The sequence below is a fragment of the Dicentrarchus labrax genome, unplaced genomic scaffold (assembly GCF_905237075.1).
Source record: "Dicentrarchus labrax unplaced genomic scaffold, dlabrax2021, whole genome shotgun sequence".
NCBI lineage: Eukaryota > Metazoa > Chordata > Actinopteri > Moronidae > Dicentrarchus > Dicentrarchus labrax.
Genome location: NW_026136701.1, coordinates 14,091,150 through 14,118,375, shown reverse-complemented (window position 1 = coordinate 14,118,375; position 27,226 = coordinate 14,091,150). Strand labels below are relative to the sequence as shown.

Sequence of the window (27,226 nt, the reverse complement as noted above, 5' to 3'; positions counted from 1 at the left end):
TTCTTTCAAAAAAACTTATATTTATATATGTAGGACATTCAGACATTCAGTATCAAACATAGCCCGACCCACATGACACAGCATGACCCAGAAAAAACAACACTACAAAATATCCATAGAAAACCAAATGCAATAGCAACACATGACTCTTCACACAAATGTACAAAACTCAGTTTGAACAACAGCTTTACATTCTGGTTCAACTCTCCAATATATACTGTATATACTGTTTACAGCAGCCATAAACAGTGGAGCCAGATCAGTACATGAAAGGCCTGGAGGATGAGAGACAGAAGGCAGCGAGTGGGGAGGAGATGATCAGAGGAAGGAAAGGAGAAGAGGAGGAAGAAGAGGAGGAGGTGGAGAGGTGTTAACAGTGAAAGCAGAAAAGATGAAGTCATATCCAGAATCAACACAGACTCAAAGAGACATAATGATGGACAACACATCACATCAAAACTCTTTCTCCTCCATCTTCTCCACTTCATCCCTCTCCTCCTCTTCATCGAACGACGCCACTCCAGAGGAGGCGCGGTCAGAGAAGAAGCTTCTCGGGCTGCAGTGCCACACTCGGACATCATGAAACACGCTGCCTTCCTCCTCCTCGTCCTCCTCGTCCTCCTCTCCGGGAGACTCGGAGTGAGAGGTGGAGTAGCAGGAGTCGAACCTGCTGCTCCTGGCCCGAGGCCTCCACTCGGGCTTGTGGTGGATGCAGACCTCACTGTGCTCCTCCTGCACAGGAGCTGCCTGCTCTTTGTGACCATCCAACCTCTCCTCCTCCTCCTCCTCCTCCTCCTCCTCCTCCTCCAGGAAGGGACTCATGCAGTCGCTGGGTAAAGTAGGTGAATTGGTCTGGGATGAATGTGGGTCATTGTTAGACGAACGCCCACCACAGTGCAGGCTGCTGCTGCTGCTGCTGCTGCTGGAGCCGAGGGGACTGTCGGAGGGCGGTGCCTCCCCGCCATCAACCTCAGACTGGCATGGCGCTCCTGTGATAGGATTGGATGTGGCGGCGTCTGAGGGAGGAGCAAAAAGTCAGATCACCTGGGGACGGGGGGATAATTGGGTAAGGGGATGGGAAGATGAGCGTTATGTCAGTGATGATGCAGAAATTAAGACGACGAAGTGTAATGAGATGAAATGAACAGAATGGAGGCGACTGTGGATACCTGAGGTCTGGCTGGAGAAGGTGTGTGTCTGTCCGTTGGGGTGGGAGTCCTCATCGTTGGAGTCTTCCTCCTCCTCGGCCTCGTCCATAGACGCCCAGGCACGCAGCTTAGCCTCAGCAATGGCAAACTGCTCAGCCACTCCTAAGAGGAACACAGATCCATTAAATCAGAGGTTCTCAAAACATTTTTCAATAAGAAGTTGCAACAATTAACACAAATTCAACCAAAAACCGTGCACTTTGTGCGACTTTGCAATTTTGCTTCAAGTTTTTTCCTCAAATGTGACCAATCATTGTTTCCTGCGAGTTTCACCAATCACAGCAGTGCCAATTTCCACGACACCCCCGTGCAAAACACTGAGCCATATGCACCAAACTATTAGTGATTTTATTCACACTAGAACAAGCTCCCTTTGATTTTTAATGAATTATACCAAAGATAGTGCAACTATTATGCAATTTACACTTTCTCACAATTTCATTGCAAAAAATATCTAGAAGCATCGCAATTTTTTAGAAAAGCTGGCATGAAATCAGGCATTTTAGATCCGCAAAACAATCCCCCCCAAAAAAGCCTGCAAAATCCTGAAGAGACTCAGTAGACTTTATAATGATGTACACTCACTATGTACCCTTCCTCCCTCCCCCTCGCTCTCATTCTCTCTTTTGATCAAACCACGCCGATGTCACCGGCGCCAGAGAGGATGAGTCACAGCAAAACAACAGGAGCTTGTACCATTGGTGGGCAGTGAAGTGTTCTGGGAGAGTGTCTAATAGGCCACCATCTGCTGCCAAGACAAGCCATCACCCAAGAGACGGTGGGCGGGGCAGACCGCTGACATACAGGAGTTTTAGGGGATTAGGTGCGTGACAGAAGGTGGGAGCCGGCCAGAAGATAACGCTGGAACTAAACCAAGCTAAGTAAGAGGATGCCCACACAAACAAACACCAGCTAGTTATACATTAAAAGCTGGATACAAAACAGATGGCTAAAGGTCACAGAGATGCATACCTGCAGCAAACCGGGCCTCCTTCTCTCCTTCAGTCAGATGGCAGTAGGAGCTGAAGTGGGAATGGGCGGCCGGCTGTGTGTCTGCAGGTTTGGGCCAACCTTTCCACTCAATGAGGTGGGCGACCCGGCCCTGAGCCAGGGAAGTGGGCTTCGTCACATGGTCCCTCACTGCCTGAGAGATACCTGTACACATAGAGAGACAGGGGTAGAGGTCACAGTCTTTAGTTGTGACTCAAGAAAATTTAAATCAGAGTGTGAAAGCAAAAAAGGAAAAAAAAAAAACAGGTTATTACCATTTAAGGAGGATCTGGCAAGTGCTGCAAACTCATGGATGCCGACACTTTTCCTTGAGTCTGCTGGAGATTTTCCTGACTTTGGAATCATTTCACACTCCTCAAATTTCACCTGCAAGACAGATTTTAGATTTGAGCAAAATGTATTTTTCTGTCCACATTTGTGTCGCATCCGGCACCAGCCCACTAACAGTAAATGTTTACTTTGCTAATATTTACGCTGTCCAATGTCTGCGAAAAACATTCTAATAGCATCTAAATGAAAAGCTCAAATTCAAACAGGAATCACAGGACAAACATAGTGACAAACACACGGCTGTGGCCACCACGCCAAAATAAATGCTCCATCCCTATATAAAAACAAAGACTTTTCCTACCTCTTCCTCTCTTTGTCTCTCCCTTCTCTCTCTACTCCTGGAATTCAGCCTCATCGTGGACATGCAGAGATGGTGTCACGGCGCAGCAAAGCAACACAACTAAAAGTCACAGCTTGGGCTGACTAGTTTAAACCACTGGGCAGACTGCTATGCCCTACATTTATTGCACAGATGCCAAAGCCATGGTAAGCCGGCAAAACCGGTTAGAATGGCTGAGGGTCGATGGTCTCCATGCAACCGGCCAAACATATGGCGTGCATAAGCAGCTCCAGCCAGGCCTGCTCACCCTAAAGCTGCTGATCCCTATGAAAAGTGACAGTGATACTTAACTACTTCAATATCCAACAAACAAAATACACATATGGCTACTCTGGGTAGATCTGGTGGGTCAGCTGAACCTGTTCCTGCAGTACATGGGAACTGTTTGGAATATGTGTTGTTTTTAGGGCAGGTGAGACTTTCAAACAAGCAGAAGACATGTTCTCTGAGCACGTGCATGACTTGACAGATAGCCGTAAGCAGATTGGCTCCCAAAGCAGCTAAGAAAAGAAGAGGCTCCTGGCTGCGGTTAACGGCTTATGTTAAAGTCATAAAACGACAGGAAATGTGTGTCGCGCAGGCAGGTAGGGGGAAACTGTGAGGCGGCGTTATGAAGGTGCAAACAGATCTCACAGCTCGGGTGACGTTCAGCACTCCTCAGAGGTGAGCTTCAGCTGCAAAAACACACACACACACACACACACACACACACACACACACACACACACACACACACACACACCTGTGAGCACTGCAGACATCCCTCATGCTCAACACTGATAAACACACCACATGTTCAGCATGAGGAGCGCTGCACGGCTCCCCCTCTGAGACGCAGGTTTCAGTAGCAGAGACAGCTTAAACCCTGTCGACAGAATGAGTCTCAATTAATGGAAATCGGCTTGTGCTCTGAACTTAAATAACAAGTAAAAAAGTGCTGTAGGAAATGTTAATTATATATTAGATCAATTAGCAGCATTTGTCACCACCTACACACGTTATACAGATGGTTCCCTTCACAACCTGCTGAAAACAAAGCAGCATCCTTCATCTCAGGTTACAGATGTCAGTGAGTTCTTTACTGATCTGTAAAACTGTCTCATCTGGATCAAAAAAAGAGAATTATTTGAATATATTATTATTTATTATATTTTAAAGTCACACAAAAGGTATAATTATTCAAGGATATTTTATTGTTATTTAGAATACACTGTTGTATAATGACATTTATATTATAGTTCCCTTAATGGTACTTAATATATATATATAAATAAAATAAAAATGTATTAATAAATAATCAAAATTAAAATAGAAAATACTAGTTTGCATGATGAAGCCATCATGTCTGTCTCACAGCCTGAGGGAAGAAGCCGTATTTAATTATATTTAGCAAAAACAATATATTTTCTTCCTGTTCGATTAATTGTCTCATGACCCTTCAGATTAATCTTGTGACCCAGTTGATGGGTCCTGACCCCCAGGTTGGGAACCACTGCTGTGTAGGTCACATATTGCTGCCATTTGGTTTAAACTTGTGATCTCTGTTCATCTGCTGATGCAGGTTCATGTTTTAATGCTGAGAAGATTAGACAATGAATGAGTTAACAGATGAGAATATAATATTTTAATAACTGATTAATGATTCAAGTCATTTATTTACTGGTTCCAGCTTCATAAATGGCCTGTTTTTCTTTTGTTTATCATTGAAAATTGAAGATCTTTGGGGTTTTGGTTGTTGATTGAACAAAAACGTGATGAGTATTTTCACTATTTTCTAACCATTATAGACTAAATGATTTATGACAGATGAAAATAACCATTAGTTGATTTCTTCCCCTCTGATATTTGCCTTTTTTTCTTTTTTTAAGCCAGCGCACCTGCACGTGCTTTGGCCTCTGTGGAGCTGTTAATTGTGCGATGTTGCTTTTAAAAGCTCACACTTCAACATGCTGATTGCCAGGCCTCTTCTGCAGCTGACAAATGCTGCTAATTGGCATCCATCCTAATAACAACCTCATGTGTAGCAGCGCCCCCAATTGTAATGAAGTTGCTTCAAGTCTCTCATGACTAAACAAGGACGGAGGTCTGACATCCACAGTGATGTGACACTTAAAGGACCAACAAGTGGGATCGAGTTAAGGCAGCTTGCCTGCAGCCTTTGAATGGAGGGAGCTGCAGTGCTGTTTTATTTATTTTTTGGGGGGGGCTGGAGATGGTTTCATTCAAGCAACAGAAGCGACACACTGACGGTTGAATAACACATCACCCCGCCATTGATGTGTGCAGGCCTGCAGCCCGCAATTATGGGGGAAATAACGCAGGAGAGGCGCGGATGCAGCAGCGGGTCTCCTGGCAACCTCTGAAGTCGCCATCTGCATACCAATAGCTCCATACCTGCATCGGATAAACACCGCGGACACGCCAACAGGCCCCCCCCATATATATATATATATATATATATATATATATATATATATATATGTGTGTGTGTGTGTATATATATGCACCTCCGCAGCTCTAACGACGCTCCTGTGCTCGTTGTTTCCCTCTCAGAGACTCTCGCTCGGTACCTACCTGGAAGTCGGACCGCGGCGGCTCATGATAATGCGCTTAATTGTCTCCAATCCGATCAACAGATGAAACCGCGCGGTTTGTCCTCCTGCTGCAGCTCCTGCAGTAGATCATCAATGCCACACAGTCGGCGGAAACATCCCCCGAACTCCAGCATTAGGTCTCCAGCACAGACGCACCATTTGTTGCTCGGTATATGGGTTACAGGCTGTCCAAATGTCTCCCGATGGCGAGCGTCATCAACGCAAGGCGGTGTCACATCCAATTCCCCGCTCCCCCCCCTCTCTCATGCAGCCAAGATCAAGACACAGTAACCTGCTGCAGCTTTGGCCCTTTTTCATGCACTGCAGCTGATTTTTACTGTCATTTGTTGTTTTTGTTTTTGTTTTGCAATATATTTGGTAAACAGATTCAACAGGACGCGCGCGGGTTGGATTTACTGCAGTCTGATGTCAACATCTGCAAAGATCCAAAAATCATCCTGTGATTTAAAAATACTTCCATCAGGACGATTTGACCTTTATTGAACAAATATTTTGACACTTAGACATTTAGTTCAAGTACTATAAACATTTAATAATTAGTTCATAATGTACATGTAGCTACTTGTAAGCTGTTATAAAGACATTTTAAGTGTTTATTAATGAGCAGTATTTTTAATAATTATAACTTAATTATAACATAAAATTAAATGAATTGTTTTACTATATTTTGTTTTTTACACAAGCATCCAGTTATGCACAACTCACAGGGGGAGTTGTAGTACATTAATAAACACTAAATCTTAGATCTGCTTAAAACTACATTAGTTATTTTATTTTATTTATTTATTGTGTAAATACTGCTTATAAATGCTACCTAATATTGTCTAATAATTTACATGGATCATATTTGTGTTACTTGCCACCAATTTATTTAATGCACAGCAGAAATTAGGGCAGATTCCAGTTTATGAGTACTGATTGTATCTGGGACACTAATATGAAGACAAAATGCTAAAAATTTCTCTTAAATGTGAGGATTCACGTCATTATCAGTATCATTGCTCTTTGGATGGACATTTTACACACTGATTTACACACGACAGATAACGCTGCCATGTATAGTCTGCTGCTAATGAGCACTTAAAGCAGCAGTAGGTAATTTTAATTAAAAACAAAAAATTTTACATTCACTGAAACTGTCACTATATCCTGACAGTAGAACACGAGACAGATAATCTGTGAAATAATCAGGTTCCTCTGGCTCCTCCTAGTGCTCCTAATAACTCCTTACATGAATCTTCCAGGCCTAAATGAAAACAACCAACCGAGGGTGAGACTCATTCCTACGTCTTTAAATACAGACACTGTGGGACTCTGGGAATAAGACTCAAAATCAACCATCTTCAAGCCTCCAGTAAAGTGTATTTATATCTTTCTCTGCTTCGATTGGATGTTTTTGTTCAGGCCCGGTGGATTAATGCAAATCCCATTCAGACCACTAGGAGGAGCCAGAGAACCCTTATTATTAATACCATCAGGACACAGTGAAAGTTTATACAAGTTATTTTTATAAAAGTTACCTACTGCAGCTTTAAAGGCAACCAAGTAGACAAAATTAGGGGTCTCCAACTTGTTCTATCCCAAATTAAAACTCTAAACCCTTCATTGCCTGTAACTCTTTGTAATTATTTTAAAGTAAAGCTAACATGAGACCATTGTGTGGAGGCGTGCTGTGAGTGACTGAATGAAACACAAACGTTGAACTTCTACAATGACCTTGACAAACTGTATTTAATGTGAATTAGTGACACCATGGCTGACTCCCAGTCCCTTTTAATGAGGCCAGACACGAGTGCAGATACTCGTCCAGCTCTCACACAACAACCAAATGCATAAACATCACCGGTGCATCAGAGACCTTTAGACAGACTTACGCAAAACTCTGCTCAGCAACTTAATAAGTCCTTTATTTGCAATGTTCCGTTACCTCATCTTTCCAGTTTCAGATGCAAAAGAAGCAATAATTTCTTAAATAAAGAAAGCAAAAAAAAAAATATTTACAAAATTCCAATACAACTAATAATCAATGGATTATCTAAAGCACCTCTCTGCATCTGGACAACTGTGGTTTCTGTTGGAAAAGGACACACTGCAATTACATCAGCAATTTATTGTTTCTGAAAAATAAAACTGGAAAAAAAAAAAAAAAATTGTTTGTAATTATTATTATATATTTACAGAACGCTCCTGAAATAAGTTTCCACTTGAAGTAGAAAAGGCTTTCGGATCATTTCTGTGTTGTTTTTTTCCTTTTTTTTTTAACTTTATATATTTCATCAAGTCAATTTTCTGTAGATTTCAAGTTTTAACGGTGATTGGGTCAATAAGTGTCCTCTACGACAGCTCAGGTTTAAGTATAGAAGAGGTAAAGATGAAGCGTCAGTGTGGTTCACTACTGGGGATGGGAGAGGATGGCTTAGAGGAAGCATTAAGACCACCCCCTAGTAGTCAAGGTCAAAGGTCAACATCTGTCCTCCGTGTTTCTGTCCTTTGTAAGTTCATGATGGGAAACAGGAAGAGAAAATAGACGACCTTAGCTTTAAAAACTCCATCCATCAAATTAATATTAGTTCATGTACGTTTGTCTATGAACGTTATCGTCCACTGTATCATTAATAGAAACACACTTCAGTCATGCTGCACACTCCAGTAAGGGACAAAGACATAAGAGCTGAGTTTGGATTGAACACACACCATCAGGGATCCCACTACACCACACACCTTGCTGTTTATTCTTGCAGATCAGATCGGATATTAGGCATTATCATAATCTAGAACCATAAAAAAAAGCAGCCCGTTGGTTTTGTATTATTGTGACAAAAGTTTCGTAGTGATGTGGGATACTTCACACCTCGTTAACAAGCAATCCTGCTGAATCAGTTTTCAAGTTTATTTGATGAGGACACTTGCTGTCACAAGCAGGAGGGGGAAATAATGAGGAAGCGAGAGAGAGGGTAGGTAGAGAGAAAATGATTGTTTTCTGAGTCCATCCCTCAAAAAAAGAAAAACATAACATTTATCCTCATTGAGGATTGATTTGAGTCTGCCTCTCTGGCAATATTGTCCATGACTCGCCGCAGCCGCCTGCAGAGCCCCCGCCTTGCCAAAGGGGGACGGCAGCTTTCAGTCCAGTCTTTTATTCCTTGTCAGACTCCTCCTCGGCCTCGCGGAGCCAGGTGAAGAAAGCGGTGACTGATTTCAACGCCACACCTTTGCCTGTTTGCTCTGCGGGGTCTTTGCTGGATTCCCATTTGTAGAAGGCTTCCTCCTTAATGACGTCCTCATCGTACAAGGCGTCGAAGAACATCCTCAGCAGGTCTGCAGAGACACAATATAGAGGTCAATATTGATCGAGCATTGGTAATGAAAAGACGGGATGATGGTTTTGTTGCAGTTAAACGTTGCCCAGTTTGTTTCAGTGGATTAGAAAAAGTGAACACACCTGGTTCAATACGACAGCCCTGCAGCAAATATAAGCTCCTACTGTTACATTTGTGCTGCATGCTGGTGTTAATATTACCATTTAATTAAAATAATCATTTGAGGTTGTTTTTTGTACCGTTTTTAAACAAACCCCACTAAGTGTAATTCAGTCAGTGCTAAGTCATTTATAATGATGCCCAAGTCCTGTGTTTGCCATAAAGCATTGTAACATTTAAGCTTTTTCCTGGTGTGGTCTAGATACCATTAAATCCTTAACACTGGACCTCTAAAAATGTTTCACACTTTTGTTTTCAACATTTTAATACCGCCAGAAACTTAAAGGACCAGTGTGTGGGATTTAGTGGCATTCAGGGGTGAAGTTGCAGATTGCAACCAAATTAATAAATAAGAAGAAACTACAGTGACCGTGAAACTCGTAAAAACATGGCGGTTCAATAGATAAATACGTCTCATACTAAAAGGTAACGAAAACACGTTTCCTATGTCAGGCATGAAAACGGGTCAGGGGTGACAAAGGTGAGAAGGATATCACCCCTGTTGGGAGGTCCGGGGGTCCCCCCGGAAGAAAATTTAGAATATTCCATATTTTAAAGCATCAATCTGATGAATTTTGAGATGTATTTTTTTGCCAACCTGGGGAGAGCTGGAGAAACTTAATTTCAGCCATGAGTCAAATTAAAAATTTAAATTAAAAAGGCCAACATATATTCCTTCAGACAGGACTGGCTGAAACAATTTCCCTGGCTGAGGTACAACAAAGGACGTAACGCAATGCACTGCGTGTACTGTCAGGAGTGCGGTCAGAATATGGCCGGAAATAGTGCATTCGTGAGCGGGTCAACAATGTTTCATATCGAAACTTTAAAAAAAATGTCTAAAAAACACACGATATGCCGTGACAAGTGTGTAGAGAAAGTGGCCCCTCTCCCAGCTGCATTTCAGCGGCAGGTAGTAGTAATCAGGTCCTCTTTTATTTGGAAATGTTTTATTTTGCTTAGTGTTTTAGTTTGAAATGTTCAGTGAAGCACTTTAAACACTATAGATAATTGTGCTTCAAATAAAGACAAGCATTTCTCTACACCTTATTCTTGTTTAAAAATCATTCACATAATATGAAAGTTATGAGAGCGATAAAAAGGTGACCTTATGGGATTAAAGGCGACGCAATGAAAAATTTGGGTGCACCTAAATTGTGTGCTGGTGCAACTTTAATAATGGCCATTTGTATCAGTAACATGACAATTCTGAACGGCATCAACTTTAGCATACGTTGCAGAGCTACTGTACTGAAAGGTATTTGTTATTGTGTCACTGCTGTACATTTACTGCTGGCACCCTGCAGGTAGATTTAAAAGTAAAGCACTCACTCGCTGGCTGCTCCATGTGCACCATCAGAGCCTGGAGGGCATAAAGGGCCTGCAGCTCTTTCTGCTCATCACACAGGTATCTCTGCAGCAGACTGGCCCTCAGGCCGATCTGACGCGCATCCACCCTGTACGGGTTATCACCTGAAACGAGGGGGAACACACATGGATTGAGATTAAAATATTAACTTTCCAAGGCTTTCAATCAAATTGTGGTTTGAATGATTTTAGACAAAAACAGACCACCCTCTCTTGTACATGCGGTATTAGTCATACTTACATATGATGGCAGCCTGACACACTGATGTCATCAATGCTCGGACAAACTGGTTGGAAGAAGTTTGCTGCTCATCCATGTTAGCCTGAAAAAAAGAACCAGAGAGGAGTCAAGAATTACTTTACACAACTTTGATATTGAATAAATAATCCTGCACTGAATATTCAACTCTGGCGTAAAACCTGCTGGAGAAAAAAAATATATGATCACTCACCTCAACCCAGTCTCTGATACGCTGGTTGTTGGCCTTGTCCTGCAGGAGTCTGTCCAGCTGTTTACTGAGCTCTTCTCCAGTGAGGACCTTCTTCTCATCGACTTCCTTTGACTCGGTTTCCTCTCCTGTTGTGAACTCCATTTTCTAAATGACATAACAAAGACAATTGGAGATACTCTTGTAAGTTATCCACTTATAAAGGTGTTGTTCCATTTCTAAGTAAGTAAGCAAACCAAAAATAATGCAACGAAGGGCCACAGGTTGGATTAGAACCTAGCCCACTGCGGTAAAGACTCAGCCTTAGTAGATGGGGCTCAAGCTGGTGAGCTACCTGAGCCTATTTTATACATTTGATCTTTCTTCTCTGCAGCCACGGGGTTACTGGTGTAAAGTGTAGGTGGGTATTGGCATTAGGTCTGCAATGTGATATTTCGACAAATAGGGATAAAACATCACTTTATCCGAATCAAGAAAGAAAAACTTCCACATCACACGGCCAACACAGATCGAGACGTTGTTTTCTGTCTTTGGTGTTTTACTGTCTAGTACTACTGTAGCCTACAAACCTGATCAGTGACAAACTTGTTGACATCTTCATCCTCGGGCAAGAACTCACTCCAATTCAGCCCAGCCTCTGTCCACATGCCTCCGACCTTCTTGGGGGTCTGATGGGAAAACAAAACAACATTCAGTCCAGAAGGTCTAAAACATCAAACTGCACAAAGTATTACAGGATGTAATGAGAGCTGTTTAAGTGAACAGGTTTATATAGGACATACCATTCCTTTGCAGAGCAACTTGAGGATCTGTACCAGCAGCACTCCAGCCTGCCCCAGAGGCACAAGAGGCTTCGAGATCTCCCTGAAGACACAATTACACTAAATTAGACTTTTCACTTTCTTTTAACTAAATGATTGTTCACATGCTTTATTTATTAAATTTTTTTTTATACAAATAGTTATAGTCAAGGCAAAAAAGTAAGTTGATTGTTGACATTTAAGCATCTTTCAGTTACTCCATTGAGGGCAAAGGAGTGTGATTTTGTAACCATGTGCCAGGATACATTAATTGTGCATAATGTGTATTAAATATGTTCATAAATCCTATTCAGGCAGAGTGTGACAGACAAAGACCTGCCATACTAAGCTATACCTATATTAAAATTCTATTTATGGACAGAGAGTATCTGACAGGAAATAGGCTTTAATTATTTTTGCTGACTTCCATGATGCAACCCACCTGAAGAGTTGTCCCATAGGGATGCCTCCCTCATGGAGCATGGGGGTTATGAGTTCAGCCAGGTAGAGCCAGATGTGAGGTATATCTATGGCCGTGTCTTCCGCAGCCTCCAGGGTCTCTTCTAGCCTGTGATCCCAAAAAACACACACAGCATTTTATCTCACACACCTTCGTTAGTTTAATGTTCTCAGATCAGCCTGTCAAGAGTAAATAAGGATACACTCGAGGTGAAAAACTCTTCAGACATTGGAAGCACAGTGATTCACAGTAGGTTTTTCCTGTTAAATGCTCACCCTTTGTAGTACTGCTGTGTGGGCAGTGTCCCTGCCTTTACCAGTTGGTGCAGCAACAGGCCTGCACGCTCTCTAGCGATGGTGCTGCGCTCAAGCGTTGACTCCACGGCGTTCCGCACAAACACATAGAGCAGTGAGGCACTGTTGAGTTCTGTCACACACTGCAACGCCTCCTACAGCACAAGAGGAAGAAGATGACTTATCAGAGCGGTTTCATATTCCAGGCATTTGCTGGTGACCCTGATAAAATGCATGCATTTACATCAAATTCACTTTGTTGCGAGAGTGCACGGTGTCGTGTTCGTACCTTTAAGTCATTGATGTGGAGGTATTCTTCGATGATGGCGTTTGACTTCTTCTCCACCTCCTCTTCAGTCAAGACAGGTTTTGGAAGAGAAGGAGGAGGAGTGGGGGCACTCTCACGTTTAACTGCTGAGAAAAAAAACACAAGTTAAACCTCCTTCCTCTTACATCTGGCATCCTCTGTCTGTGTGTAACTCACACCATCATCTTCCTCCAAGACATCTTTCCACCATTATATCCATTTAAATATTTACTTTTGCACCTTTTTCACCTGTGAGATCTTTGCTTGGACCCCTGTCACGGCTTCCTCGGTCTCTGCTTCCTCTGTCCCGACTTCCTCTGTCCCTGCTTCCTCTATCCCGACTTCCTCTGTCCCTATCGTCGGTCATGCTGGCGACGCGGCGCACAGGCTCAGTCGCAGCCCGGCTGTCTCCACCCCTACCGCCGCGGTCCTGCGACTCTCTGCTGAAGCTTCTCTTTGTGATTTGGTTCTGGCTGCCGCCATCGGCACGACCTTCCCGTCCCTCACTGCGATCGAATCGTTCAAACCGATCCCTGTCGCGGTCACCCTTGTCTCTGTCGCCGCCACGCTCACGGCTGGAGCTTGACCTAAAGGTTGTAAGTGAGACAAAGATGGACGTTTATCACAATGTTGTGCCATCAAATCTGATCTTAAACTGGTTTAAGAGTCGAATGCCTAAAACACTAAATTTAAAACATAATTTTGTATTGGTAAGGACAGTCTGCCCAAACTTTTAAATACAAACATCTACAATATAATTAGTAATCACCTAGAGTTTAAACATGGAAAGAAAAACACCCACTTAAAAAGGCCATTTACTCATGTTGGCAGTGAAGGGGAGCAAAACAAGGACAACAGATTTCACTTTGTAAGAAAATATGTGCAGCTGCTGAATACCTCTGAGGAACTCTGCGATCAGAGTCTGTTGAAGACAACAACGAGCCAGACTGCTGCAGGGCTGAGAAGCGGTTGAGGGTGCTGGTAGCTGGACGACCAGAATCTAAAAAGAAAACGAATAGATTAACACTTCAACCACTAAAAATAACTTACAACCATACTTGTCTTCCAGAAGAGAGTATTTTACCCTGCTCTCCACTTGCTGGTTTTGCTCCAGTTCCTCCACTGCTGCCTTTGCCCCAGCTACCCCACATGCCTTTTCCCCCTGGAGCCAACAGTTGGTTGTTGAAGTCGAGAGCCCCAGGCTAAATGGAAACAGAAAAGTTACATTTTTAAACAAGTCACCTCAGATTTACCCAGGTACCAAATCATCAAGTGAAACTTCAGACAGTTTCATTCTAAATGCTCTTGAATACTGAGACTGCTTTTTTACTGTGCACCTGAGAAAACACAAGATGCTCAAAAACACGGAAACTGACTGGACTCGAACATTACCTTTGTGATCTTGCTAAGACGGGTGGTGTCGATGGGTCTATTCTTGGAGATGGGCACCGTGTTCCAGCCCTCATCCTGAGGGGGGTTAGTCCTGCCACCTCCAGGTGTGTGAGGGCCTCGGCCTCCCATGTTTCCTCCCATCCTGCCGCCGCCACCGCCTCCTCCTCCTCCACCTCCTCCGTCTTTCTTGGACAGGAGCTGCTGCTGGACTTTGATCTGTTCCCTGTGCTCCTCCAACTCAGCCTCCTTGTGGATCTGGTCAATTGTTTTAGGACCCTGGTCTCCTCTACGAGGCACCCAATTACACTGTGGACCGCAGATGGAAGATGGTTATAAAACAGTCTTAAACTCCTGTCGCGTAATATCTACATCTACAGGACTCCCATGCACACAGTATAAAACAATTATGCTCATTCAGGAATACTTCTCAGCATTATTCACAACCATAAATGATTGTTATAGACTCTTTATTGTAATATCTTGTAATGGCCATGTTAATATTTACTCTTCTGAGATCCAAGACGTCTTGCAGCATGAAGCGGATTCTGGATGAGGTCTTCCTCTCTTTGATGATCTTGTCCATCTGGTTGAAATATTGATCCATACGAGGCTAATAGGGACACAGAAAAAAAAAAGCAGCAGCTATGAGACAAAGCTACAAAATGTTGAGTGTAAATGATTCAGTGAGACTGATTTATATGTGAAGAGCCATCTCCTCAGCTCCTCAATCCAATCACTAATAAGTGGCACAAAAAAAGACAATTGAATGTGTTAACGTTTTATGAACAATCACCATCTGTGTGTGTTAATGTGTTACTTACCTTGGCCTTCTCAAAGTCCAGGTCTTTGCCAATTGTGGAGAGCAGCCTGCAGAGACACTCCAGAGACTCTTCATCATGATTCTTCAGTAGTTTCACTACGCAGTCGTGCATGATGGCCTCTGTCAGCATCTTCAGCTTGAAGAGCTCGCCAATGAACTTAATGTTACCCAGTGAGCGACGGCGGGCCTGGTCTCTGGCCTCCGTCAGGTCCGCCCTCAAGCGATCACGTTCCTCTCCCTGAGAGCAGACATAAGTGAGTGTTTTTGCTTAGTGGTGAGGTACAATGATCTGTTGAGTCTAGATAAAAACAACTAAAACTGTAGTGGCCGGGACAGTGACAATAAGCGTTCATATTTCTTACCTCTTTGGCAGAATCCAACTCTTTTTGCTTTTTCTCAAAGATTTCATCGTCATCCTGGTCCTTCTCAAACTCTTTCTGGCAGCGGTTGAGCAGCACTTTGCGGAAGTTCACAAAAACTCCTGGCTTGTCTGAGGTGGGGACTTTTAACTGGAGGAGGAAAACATCGAAGATTACACTTTTAGTATACACTTAATTTCATTAATAACAAAAACTAGACTATAACAGAAAACAAAAAATGTAAATGAACAGTGATTAAACTGTGCTCCATCAGTTCCTCAATACCATCATAAACATTCAGTGGCCCAGACACGTGGCACAAAACAAAGGTCATCATTGGAGCAAATGATAAAAGTGCAGGATCTCGACACAATCACGACTTACCCCCATAAGGCAGCGGCACATGTTGGCGTAGGCCACAGAGAAGTTGGGCTCTGAGATGGCCTTCTCAAAGATGAGGTCAATGGCTCCCTTCAGCCTCTCCTCTGTGTCTATCGTCAGGTCCGTCACCTGTTTCATCAGCTCCTGAAACTTCTGAGGGGTCAGCTTGTTGAGGATACTGCGCAGACGCTTGAACAGCTCTTGAGTTTTGGCCTGTTCGGTATCTTCCTCTTCGGCCTCCTCCCCAGCACGGTTGCGAGTGGACTTCTTCGCAGCGGGCTTCCAGGCCTTCTCAGCCTTGTTCAGCTGCACGTCATCGCTGAGGGACAGGCTGCTGAGGTTGATTTTCCTGGGCTCTTTCCTCTGACCCTGCTGGGAGCGACGTGGCCCAGGCGGCTAAAAGGAGGGGAAAGGATGCATATTTAGAAAAGAAACCCTATTAAACAAAACAAATTCATTATGATGCCATAATCATGATTATGATAAGACCATTCCAGAAAAGGACAAAACAAGGTCACTCACCGGGCCTCGTGGTCCTCCAACTGATCTGCTCCCAAGGTTCCCCAAATACGAGGGAGTAAAATCGGGACCGACATTCATCAGTCGAGCTGGGTCAGCAGGCCGCAGTGGAGTCTTGTTCACCTGAAGTTAGAATAAATGAACTTAGCTTCCAATACAAAAATACCAAACACTGGCAGAGCAAGAGGAATGTGACATTTCCTAATCCATTAGTCATCATAATGACAACGATACAATCAAATCATCAGTGGTGCTGATGAGGTCAAAGGTAGTTTTTAAGTATGAATAAATTATATTGCTCACTCCACAGCAAAATTACATAAAACATCAACCTACCTTCTCCAGGACCACATCACTGATGGTAGGCAGGCCCTCAGGTTTGTGCATACTGGCGCCGATAAACTGGCAGCCCAGGAGGAACTCCCTGTCGTACCGCTTCTTGTCTTCTGGGTCTATCGGCTTCCAATTTTCTGAGAGATGTAGGAGAGATGGGTAAATGCAGAGGATTGACTGATTTGGAAAACTGACAAGTCATCTCTTAAAAAAAAATAGGTGTACAGCTTTGGAAAAGGTAAGATTTGTCTTGAATGGGACACTTTCAGATGCTTGAAAATACATGACCATGCTGTATAGTAATAATAAATAGATCTCCCTAAATCCAGCCCGATATTCCACCGTTTTAGCATAAATTGTTTAAAAAGGGATGAACACAATTTTGAACAGAAAGGTATCTAAAATAACCTTTAGTAAAAGGTCATAAATTGTGTCCTTTTGTGAATTATGACTGAAAATATTAGGTTAATTTTTTATGAAATAGCTTAAGGTAGCATTAACATTAAACAAAAATATGAAATTTGACTGTACTCTTGATTATTAACTTTAGGATTCATGTGCAACTAAAAACCATCATCATAACTACAAGTGTACATCAAAACGGCAGTGCCACACCCACACCCACAATCATTTAACCGTGCCAACCTACCTCCTTTGTACTGGTATTTCTGCCCAGTTGGCTCAGGTGTGGCTTTAGAACTGTCAGGTTCTGCATTCTGCTTGTCCTCTTTCTCCTCCCAAGTCTCATCTACAACCTCAGCGGGAGGTTTAGCTGGAACAACAGGGACGGGGTCGGCCTGAGTGGACGAGGGTTCAGAAGCAGGCTTGGCACCCTGCTCCTGCAGCAAACACAGCAGGAAGAGATGGGTAAGTATTATAATAACCTAGTTACTCTTCAGAGATTGTAAAATATCCTCAAATATTATTGATAAAGCTGGAACTGCTGTTATTTTCAATCTTTCATGTTGTCACCTGGACTGATACATACCTCTGTGAAGGCATCCAGGAGGTTTCCAATGTTCTCCTTTTTGTTGAACTCCTTCATGTTCTTCCTCTTCTTTGGCACAGACGTAGCAGCTTCAAGAAAAAGGACATTGACATTTAAATCTCACAGAAGACCTGCATGACACATTGACAGTCATAAATGCAAGGGAGAATCAACTTACCTTGCATAGTAGTAGGTTCCTCGGTAGGGCAGCTAACAGTGGTAGCAGGGGCATCCTCACTTTTCTCCTTCTCCTCTTCTTCTTCCTCTTTCTTCTCCTCCTCCTCCTCCTCCTCCTCTTCCTCTTCTTCCTGGGCTAGCATTGCCATTTTAGCCACAGGCGTGGATTCCTGAGATTGAGAAGCGTCAGGCTTGTCAATGGGTGTAGTGTCTGAAAATGCCATATCCTCAGAGAGTTCCTCAGTATCCTGAGGAAGGCCGTTGGAGAGAAGAGGCTCTGCCTTTTCAGCCTGAATGGCTTCGGGTTCGGGTTCGGGTTCAGGTTCGGGTTCAGGTTTGAGTTCAGGTTCGAGTTCAGGGGCTGAGATCGGGGCAGCATTCTGGGTCTGTGGAGCAGCAGGTTCCTGTGCAGAGGGCGGAGGCTGAGAGACTTCAGGTGCCGTCTTTGTAGCAGTTTCTTCTTTGGCCACTTCAACAGGGTTAACTGTCACAGCAACCTCAACTGCGGTCTCCAACTTAGCGCTGGTCACCTGCTCCTCCTTTTCCAATTTCTTCACTTCCTCTGTTGTCTTTTCTTCCTTTTCTGGCGCCTTCTCAGCTGGAGCTGGGGCAGCCGGCGGTTCCTCCAGTTTGACAGGAGCCTCAGGTGCCGCTAATGATGCCGTAGGGACGACGGGAGCGTCTACTGTGTCACTAACTTTAGTATCAACTTTATTTACTGCCTCGGCAGGAGGTGTAGTAGATGCTGATGCTGGAGGGGGGGGGGAGGAAGACTGCTGGTCCTTTATCAATGGTGATGGCACCTCAGTAGCAGCTGCAGGAGCTACCGGTTGTGCGGCTAACTCATCAGGTGGTGCAGTCTGACTGTCCATTTCCTGTTTGGCCTCCACCACAGGCTCTGCATTTTCTGTGGCAGGAGGTGGTGGTGTTTCAGCGCTAGCAGGAGGCTCCATGTTTTCATCTGACCAGTGAAACGCATGAAGTAATCACAATTAGAACAATGTGGAATACAACTACCTTGCATTTTTTTGTGTAAACCAAAACTGAGAAAATGTACTCACCTCTTCTAGTCACCGTAGCGACTTCACCATTGGTCTGTACAGGACTTGCATCGGCTATGGAGGCCTGCAGTTACAAAACAGTATTTTTGTTAAGCATCGATTGAAATGGAAATACACATATTACAACCATTGTCCCAATTTCCATGAAATTATGTTCACTTTTAGTTGGGACTGTGTTGGAGAAGAGTTGATTAAGCTCTTTGGTCATTTTGAAGGCTGTAGTTTATCCCATTATTAAGTTATATTGAATTTTGTTCTGCCCAAACCAACTGGCAACTCCATGTACAGGTTAAGGCAAACTAGGCTAAAAATATAACAGCTCAAAACATCAGTGCATATTTGTGTGTATTTGCTTTAGCTTTCCATTGTTTGTTCTTTGAAACTCTGTGCTGATAATAAGATGTTAGCACAGAGATGTGAAAACATGCAATCACCTCTATGAAAAATAAATAAGATCTGTGAAACCATTCCTGAGCTGTGCTTTGTTTTCTCCAACAATGTGTCCTTTGTTCATAGAAACCAACCAAATGTCATTGCTTTCCTTCAAAATTGGAATACAGTAACAATTTGCTCAAGCTGTACGCTTTTCAACCGTGTTCTTATGTATAATTAAAAAGACTTTAAACAGTAAATACTGCATTTTTGTTCTACTTTTAGAAAAATTACAACATTCCCAGATAAGCCAACTGCCAGGGTAGACAAAATAAAAGTCAGAATTGCAGTCTCTAAATTTTCTTTTACAGCTTGAGTTAGAACCAGTTTTATGCCTTACATTCACTTTATTTTCCACATGTAAAGTACCTGAAGTCAGTACAAAATACACAATAATAACTTTGATTTCTAAAATAAGAAGAACTATACCTTTAACCCAGAGTTACACAAACAAGACTCATTATTAGTACTCAGGACTCACTATCAGTATAACAATCAATAAAACAATTCCGTCTTTAACTATAAACACACACAACCATGCTTATTTCAGATCAGAGTTTAAAATCAGTCAGTAGAAACCAGTCTTCCCAAAATCACTCTTACCTGTGGGGGAGTCGGTGTGGTCGTGGACCTTCCACCTGACATGATCTCCTCTGTGATATCACGTCCGCCCTGGTTTGGGTCTCGTATTCTTATCTATCAGGAGACAGGGGAAATATTGGTTAAGTTTCCACCAAACATGTAACCAACATTAAAATGCCAACAGTATGTAATGATCCCGTCACTGCTGATCTATAGCTGCCACCCAACATAATAAATACTATTGTTATTTTCAGGTAAAAGAGAAAGTTCCACATTGAACAGACAAAACACTTTCTGTCCATTCAAATTTTTTTTTGACCTCAGACAAGAGGCGCGCTGCCCTTTTGTTGTGACACACTACCGGTTTGCGTTCCCTCTTTGGTGGGCCTTGTGACTGTGCCGGTGGTTGCTGAGGAGGCGGGGCTTGTTGCTGTTGCTGGGCCGGGTTGATCATGACTGGTGTCGGTGGGACAGAGGGAGAGTACTGCGGCTGAGCTGGATAGTATGCTCCCGCTGTAAGGTTAGAGTGAAACAAAGATTGAAAGAAAGATTGTTTTTATTTACTCAAGTATAAGATGCAGCTTCACACTAAAATAACCATCCAACCAAGATTCACAGGATTTTTACCCCCTGTAGTTATCACCCAAAATGTTTTATTTGAGGTGTTTTTATGAAAACCCCTGCAAGGCGGTATGTGGGGGTACATTGAGGTTGTAGGCCCGATTGATATTTTGACCTTCCTGTAGGAACACAAAAACAAGAATCCACACAGAGAGCTTACATGAACTGTGTGTATCAAAATATAAACTTGCAAATATTTTATATATCGACAGATTTGCCGGGTGATTTGTGTGTCACTCTCCAGTGACAGCGCCATTACTGCGATGGCTAAGTTGAACTATACGAATGAACCCCAGTTTTTGGTGGCAATCGTCCCCTCCTACAGATGAAGGTAGCCTGTGTGAATGTTAAAGTTATTGCATCTTAAAAGCACCACTATGAAATTGGTTATGACACAGGCTTTTGTAGTAATGACCTTCACATCCAGACTGTGAAGGTCGGACAGAAGCTGCATGTTAAAGTGCTGCAGCCGACGTTACTTATTTTCTTCTCATATATCAAGATTCCTGCAATCCGTGATTTCATTCATTCTAAGCACATAAAATACATAATTTAATAAAACATGAAATATATGACATTGTAAAACTGGAATTTCAGTACCAAGCTAGCAGGAAATCTGCGGGGAGCCGCCATTATTCATTTTGGAAAGGAATTGCTACTTTCTCAATACATTTATAGTAGCTTGAACGTTTTTATGTACGTGACCTTCACTTCGTATCCCATTTGCACATAGAAGTATACTGTACATGTGTGTGGTACCAAAAGAAATACAGAAACAACACATGTTTACAACACTATCAGCGACAGGAAGTGCCACAGAGATTTTTTGCCACTAAAGCTTGCTGACCAACACACAAGCACACACACTACTCACCAGGGTAGCGCTGGGAGGTGAGAGGAGCACCGTGGAGAGAGAGACGGCCGTTCTCTCGCCCGCCCCCTCTCCCCCCACCACCCCGCCTCTCCCTCGCAGCAAGAGAGGGCTCTGAACCAACGCAGCAAACGAGAGGAAGGGAGTGAGGGACGGGAGAGGGAGGAAAGAAGGAGAGAGGGCAGGAAGAGACAGATGCAGAATGAGTTAATGAGAGGATCCAGAGGAAGCAGGGTGTTAAAAAAGGTCCCATGAAATGAACAACGTCTTTACCGTATTCTTACCTCGTGTTCCTGGCTGCATCTTATTCTTATGTCAACTGTTTTTTGACAAGTGTTTAAATATAAATCCGACTTCACTTCCTGGAAAGTTTTTAGTTCTGTTCAATGAACCATGTTCCACTCAGGAGCGAGCATAAGGCAATAAAATGGTCGGTTTTAGTTTCACCCAATGCCTTACATTGAAAAATATATACATTTGTCCTTAAGAAAATTAGTATTTGCAGCAGTAACACAGGTCAGATGTGTGTTTGGGGTGGCATTTAAAAGAATATTTTGGAAGTGCAGTTGCAACCAGACTCAAATGTGTGCCTGCCATTTGGGAACCTTTGTCATAGATACTTTTGAACTGTCATTAATATTCAAATTAGATCCCTCCTAACATTAAATCCCACCCCAACATCAAGTTTTATATGGATGTACGTACATCCAGAAAGAACAAAAATCTTGTCTCAAAGGCCATTTCATGGAACCTGTAAGGCAGTGTCAGGTGAGACTGCAGATAGAAAGAACACAGGCCAAAGCAGAATCAAGCCAGACCACATGCAACTGGCAGTTCACCACATACAGCAGTGTTTTAAACCCAGGAAGACATTAAACACACCAACCAGCCAAGCAAAACCATGACACACCCAGCAGTACCGTATGGGCAAAGAAGTGCACAAATGGCTAAAACTAGATGCTTCAACTTAAAATCTCAGTCAAATTTGGGCTTCTGGTGTTTCTGAATTCACCCTTTTAACTGAAAGTCCTCCGTGTTTATGGTTGTGCTTGGTTGTGGTTGGTTTTGGGCAAAAACTCTTACCATAAGCAGGGTATTCAGCAGGGCTAGTTCCTGGATAGAAGCCTGCTGTACCGCTGGTCACAGGATACTGCTGAGTAGGAGGCATATACGGGGGCCGGTACTGCAGAAACAAAATAAAGAGTCAGAAACAACAACAATAGATGGAACAATTAAGTTGTGACAGCTTCAGGTCAATCTCTGCCATCTCCGCAGTAACGTACCGTATTGGCCCGAATAAGATGACCCCCTTTTTCCAACACCTGTTTTTGGAAGACAAGAAACTCCTACATTTGTGTAGCTTGTACAATTGTTTTCAAATGCAGCTAATTTTTCATTGTGTCTATCAGTCATATGCTCTTAGAAGCTGTCAGAAGGATTTTCTCTGGATATTAGCGGTTTTCTTTTTAAGCTTCCCATCCTGTCATTCTGTCACACTGGTAATTGCTTGACAGATGATTTGGTCCCTGATTGTTGATGTTGAGAGATGCTTTCAACTCATATTCACTCGTCAAACATTTAATTTCTCTGTGGCAGCAGAACATGCTACACAAGCTGTCAGGAACTCCAGTAGGCTTAACTTGGCGTAGTCTAAAATACACAATATGAACAGAAATTTGCCAAAAAAACCCACTATCTTATATCTGGGCCAGTACGGTAATATGATGAGCATATACTCAGTACTCTATGAGCAGGTCGTTAGATAGAATTGTAATTAATTTTAACGAATTGATGTTTACTAATGTGAACCAACCTGTCCAGGGGGGATGAAGTAACCCTGAGGGGAGCCAGCGAAAGACAGCTGCTGCTGGGAAATCATCATCATCTGGGAGCTGGGCGGGTAGACGTGAGCAGGACCAACAGGCCGTGGGCCACTACTTGTCTGTACCCTTGGAGCACTGGTGGCCATGGCTGGTCGGTTCTGATAGTAACTCTAGGAGAACAGATGAGGGAGAATGAAGGAAGAAAGATGAAGAGTGTATCACAGCACAAGCAAACCTGTTGGTCTGTGTGTACATTTAGTGTCTCAACTATGGTAGTCCTAACCCATTTGTAAAGATGTTGCAGCATTTCTGTGTGTTTGTGCTTGTGGGTGTCCAGGCGCACACACCCCTAACCTCAGCTGGAAGCAAAGCACTCACAGCAACTGGCAATATGTATAGCAAGTTCAGTTCTTGGGTTACACAAGAGTCTAAATTGTACTGAATGTCATGTCTCACTGCTACACTGAAGTTAGCCAAAGTTAAAAGGGAGGGGAGGGGGGCAGGGACGAAGAGAAAAGCTGTTACCTGTAATGCTCTGTATCCACCCTTCAGCCGCACAACACATGAGCAGAGAGCAAGAGAGGGAGTGAGATTAAGGTGAAAATGAGGACAAGAGACAATGTGGAAGGTTGAGATTACAAGGGTGTAAGAAGGAAGAGTATGAGAGGCAGCAGCAAAATATCTCTCAGCCATGAACAGTAAGCTCAAACAACCATAGCTGCACATGCAACTCTGTACAGGACTGCAGTAGTAGGATCCTCCGAAGTCCTCCGGGTCCAAGTAAAAGAGTGGTTAAAGAATCATTTTACAGGCTACAGGCACATGCGGGCAGTGAATGAATGTAAGAGTGCTGCAGGTACCAAAAATCTATTCACTTTAATATTAAACTCTACTTTAACATTATCTGAAGTAGCAAAAAAGGCATATTCTTGTTTTAATTTAAACTACAAAAGATACTACAAAATGATTGAAAAAATTCAGAGAAGTATGGGAGGGCCGAGAGTATGTGCAAGATGAATAAAAAAAGGCCTGGATAAACTCAAACAAAAAAACAAAAATGGCACAACTTCCTACAGAGAAATATGCATTTCCAAAATGAGATATAGGACTCAATGCTACTGGATGGCAGGAAAAGTTATCTCATCTAATAAACACTACAGCGTTCCCAAACATGTGGAACTGAAAGCATGCATTACACTACTAAGGAGAAAGAGGGGATGTAAGGAGAAGTGAGGGGTGTTAGTACCTGTTGGTGTAAAGTACGGGGCCCTGCAGCAAACTGGGAGAACAGCAGAAGAGAGGAAAGAAGTCAAGATAGACATTCAAGGAGAAAGATGGCAAATAGGCTAAAAACACACACACAGATTTAGCCAAAGCCTTATAGCAGAAGAAGCCTCGTCAGAATTCTTTGTGAAAGGGTAGGAAAGGGAGGGTTCTTATACGAAGCAAAACAGATCACATACGTGGACACTAAATGCTGAAAAGGACATTCTGTGAATGATACCTGTCTTGCCTGTGGTGCAGAGCTCATTTGTGGAGGTGGGGGGGTGGCAAAAACAAGAGAAGGGGGTTGTCCAGGGCCGTATGCCGCCTTGAGGAGAGAAAGAAAGAAACTTAGATTAGTAAATTAGCTTTACCAACCTTTAAATCTACCAAAACAACTTATTTTACAAAAGGTCATATGTAGTCACCTGTGACAATCCGGGGGAGGGGGAAGGGTTTGGGACAGAAGTAGGTCCCGTTATAGGCTGTGGTGGTTTGTTCATTTCACGTTCTTTTATGGTTCTGCATTAGGGTGGCGTTTTGTTGCCAACCTGTCTGAGGAAGAAGAGCAAGGGAGAGAGAGAAAAAAAAGAGAACAATTAAGCATAAGCCAAGTGTTAATCAAGGGCATTGATCTTCATTAAACATGATAATTGCAGCTCAGATATGAGACAACACTGGAAAAAGACAAGAACATTTAGTGTGGCAACATCTAACTAAGCAGTGAGGGTGTGGTCTGTAGTTTCGCCTATGATAACACCACCACCACCATCACCTCCCATAATGTTCACTTACATACTGCATGGCTCTCCTGCATACAGTCTTATGAGCAATTAGTGTTCATATCCTCTCTAAATAACTTGTTCAAAAAGCTTGGCAATGGACTAACTTGCTTTAACCTCCACCCCAAAACTGTCTATTGTTTGAGAAGGTAAAAAAAAGGTCATGGTGGATATTAAATTATTACAAAAAAGGGACTGTAACTGTTAAATAAGAAAAATAAAAACACAATCCTAAATGCTCATGACTTGACCAAACAGCAAAAAAGTAAACGAGGGAACAAATACTAATGTGGATTACTTGTAATGACTTGAAGATCTACTTCCAACTCATACCTGACGGCCACCAAATCACTAGGACTGGTCTGGTTTTGAGTGAATTTAAGAAAATGGATACCTCAGGTCAAAGTTCATTTACTGTGTTAACAGTGGCTTCAATGCCCCCTGCTTGTGCTAGCTACATGTGCAAATAATCTAGTCCAACAACGTAACGTCAAACTCCATTTCTGAAAACCGATTTTTATCATAAAAAGACAAATCATTGTTGTACAGCTGCTGGAACAGCTCAGACACGATGATGAAATTAATAATAAAAAAATAAAAAAAACCCTGATGAATAACTACTAGCAGACGTGTCATGCACCATCCACCTGCTGACACAGGAACTATCGTTAGCTTCTAGCTAATGCCATGCTTCTTTGAGACAGGACATCAATGTACAAAGCTACCATATGGTTCTCCCGGCAGACATGGCCAACAGCCTCACAAACCTTTAACACACGACAGGGAAAAATATCAAACCCTTCCCGTTGGGTGTTGGCTAAGTTTTTCTTTTAGGATGAAAGACATTTTACTGGCCCGCTAGCGAGGCAGCAGCGCCGGCCGAAGCAGGATAACTCGCTTTAGCTAAGAGCCGGCTAACGTTACGTGTCCCCCACTATCACAGACGTGGCCACATTTAACCTTAACACACACACACACACACACACACACACACACACACACAGCTCCGTCTGCTGCTACATCGAGACACCTTTACTCATCCAAAAACTGAACCACAGCTAAACGAGCCGGCCCTCTTTAGCAGTAACGTAGCAACATTTGACACCGATGAGGTTACAGTTGAGCTATTGTTGGTGAATGTTAGCGCTTTAGCCCAGCCCCGTCCTACGAGCTGTATTTAATTACAGGCCCAGCAGAGCAACCTGACATTTAACCTGAACTAACACTGCGCGGACAACGCAAACACGATCAGATTGTTTTTAATGTCTCTTGTTTTTAAATGCTCTAAAGACAGCCGAGGTTGTTTTCTTTCAAACAATAAAACACGAAGCGGTTAGGGCTGGCTAGCGGAGCCGAGGGTGATGACGGTAAACCGGGTGAAGATTAGCCTCGACAGCGAGGAGCCCCGGCTGTCATTAAACTAACCTTATGTTAACTTTAGCTAAGCTACTGTACGGATGTCTCAAGATCAACGAAATAAACACATTTTAAATAACGCTAAGACATGCAGATTAATCCGGTTTTACCCCGTTTTCGTGTTCTGGGCAGGATTAGCAGGCTAGCTCCCCCCGGTGTGTGGACTGACAGGGCCCGGTCCACCAGCTAGCATCAGCTAGCATCAGCTAGCATCAGCTAGCCTGTGTGCCTTTGACAAATATGAAACTCGAGTGTACTTGAAGCTAACACAGCCGCAGTCAGTTGGTTTTACTCTTACCAGGAATCAACTGTGAATATGTTGTAAGATGGGAACTCGGGGAATCAGCCTCTGATCAGTCTTCGGGTATTTAAAGTAGTGCTGTTGCAGTTTTCTTGTCCTTTAACTCCAAAAGAAAAGTGATGCCCTTCTTGGCTATTGACTTAGCGAGCTAGCTAACCGGCAGACGGGGTGAGTGCTACTACTGTCACCTCGGTTTAAATCCCCGGGCGTGCAAAAGTGACAGTGCTCAAAATCAAATAATACAGTACTTCGGGAGTACTATTGACAACTCCGATGGCCCCGAAAAAAGCCTCTGGACCGGAGGTCCATGATTAGGGCGTCGATGGTGACGGATTGCCGGTTAGGTATGTACACAGCTGTCGCATCAGGAGGCTCAGAGCGAGGCCATAGTGCGATGTTTGTGGTCTATGGAGCCGGTGCGCCTCCAGTCGCATGGCTAACTTCC

General features: G+C 43.1%; 2 protein-coding genes and 1 non-coding gene across 7 annotated transcripts; all 3 read right to left on the bottom strand.

Moving 5' to 3' along the window:
- fam131aa (family with sequence similarity 131 member Aa) lies at positions 1-5,722 on the bottom strand. Of its 2 annotated transcripts, none has more exons than XM_051412491.1 (5): positions 5,464-5,722; positions 2,474-2,585; positions 2,181-2,363; positions 1,170-1,310; positions 1-1,016 (listed from the first exon to the last, which is right to left on the bottom strand). In XM_051412491.1, exons 2-5 carry the CDS (start codon positions 2,562-2,564, stop codon positions 454-456), a joined length of 978 nt encoding a protein of 325 aa, XP_051268451.1. In that variant the 5' UTR covers positions 2,565-2,585; positions 5,464-5,722; the 3' UTR covers positions 1-453. The 2 variants fall into 2 exon arrangements, with proteins under 2 accessions (XP_051268451.1, XP_051268442.1); XM_051412482.1 differs by lacking the exon at positions 5,464-5,722 and adding an exon at positions 2,851-5,291.
- A 1,668-nt stretch (positions 5,723-7,390) lies between these two features.
- Positions 7,391-27,223, bottom strand: eif4g1a (eukaryotic translation initiation factor 4 gamma, 1a). 4 transcript variants are annotated; one of them, XM_051412351.1, is made up of 34 exons: positions 26,779-27,223; positions 24,711-24,837; positions 24,524-24,610; positions 24,266-24,298; positions 23,545-23,565; positions 23,010-23,189; positions 22,480-22,518; positions 22,280-22,379; positions 21,200-21,310; positions 20,024-20,217; positions 19,726-19,818; positions 18,691-18,754; positions 17,631-18,590; positions 17,453-17,541; positions 17,114-17,303; positions 16,468-16,601; positions 16,135-16,254; positions 15,616-16,008; positions 15,235-15,381; positions 14,874-15,110; positions 14,558-14,662; positions 14,053-14,358; positions 13,745-13,862; positions 13,558-13,660; positions 12,901-13,247; positions 12,643-12,767; positions 12,336-12,508; positions 12,043-12,168; positions 11,583-11,664; positions 11,370-11,468; positions 10,804-10,947; positions 10,593-10,674; positions 10,316-10,456; positions 7,391-8,822 (listed from the first exon to the last, which is right to left on the bottom strand). In XM_051412351.1, exons 2-34 carry the CDS (start codon positions 24,783-24,785, stop codon positions 8,641-8,643), a joined length of 5,400 nt encoding a protein of 1,799 aa, XP_051268311.1. In that variant the 5' UTR covers positions 24,786-24,837; positions 26,779-27,223; the 3' UTR covers positions 7,391-8,640. The 4 variants fall into 4 exon arrangements, with proteins under 4 accessions (XP_051268311.1, XP_051268321.1, XP_051268336.1 ...); XM_051412361.1 differs by lacking the exon at positions 22,480-22,518 and having other exon boundaries at positions 12,643-12,764; positions 12,910-13,247; positions 20,066-20,217; positions 26,779-27,222; XM_051412376.1 differs by lacking the exons at positions 21,200-21,310; positions 22,480-22,518 and having other exon boundaries at positions 26,779-27,221.
- LOC127370977 (small nucleolar RNA SNORD66) lies at positions 15,497-15,573 on the bottom strand. The gene has a single exon (XR_007886327.1). It is a non-coding gene; the product is annotated as a small nucleolar RNA SNORD66 (small nucleolar RNA).
- Positions 27,224-27,226: the final 3 nt, after the last annotated feature.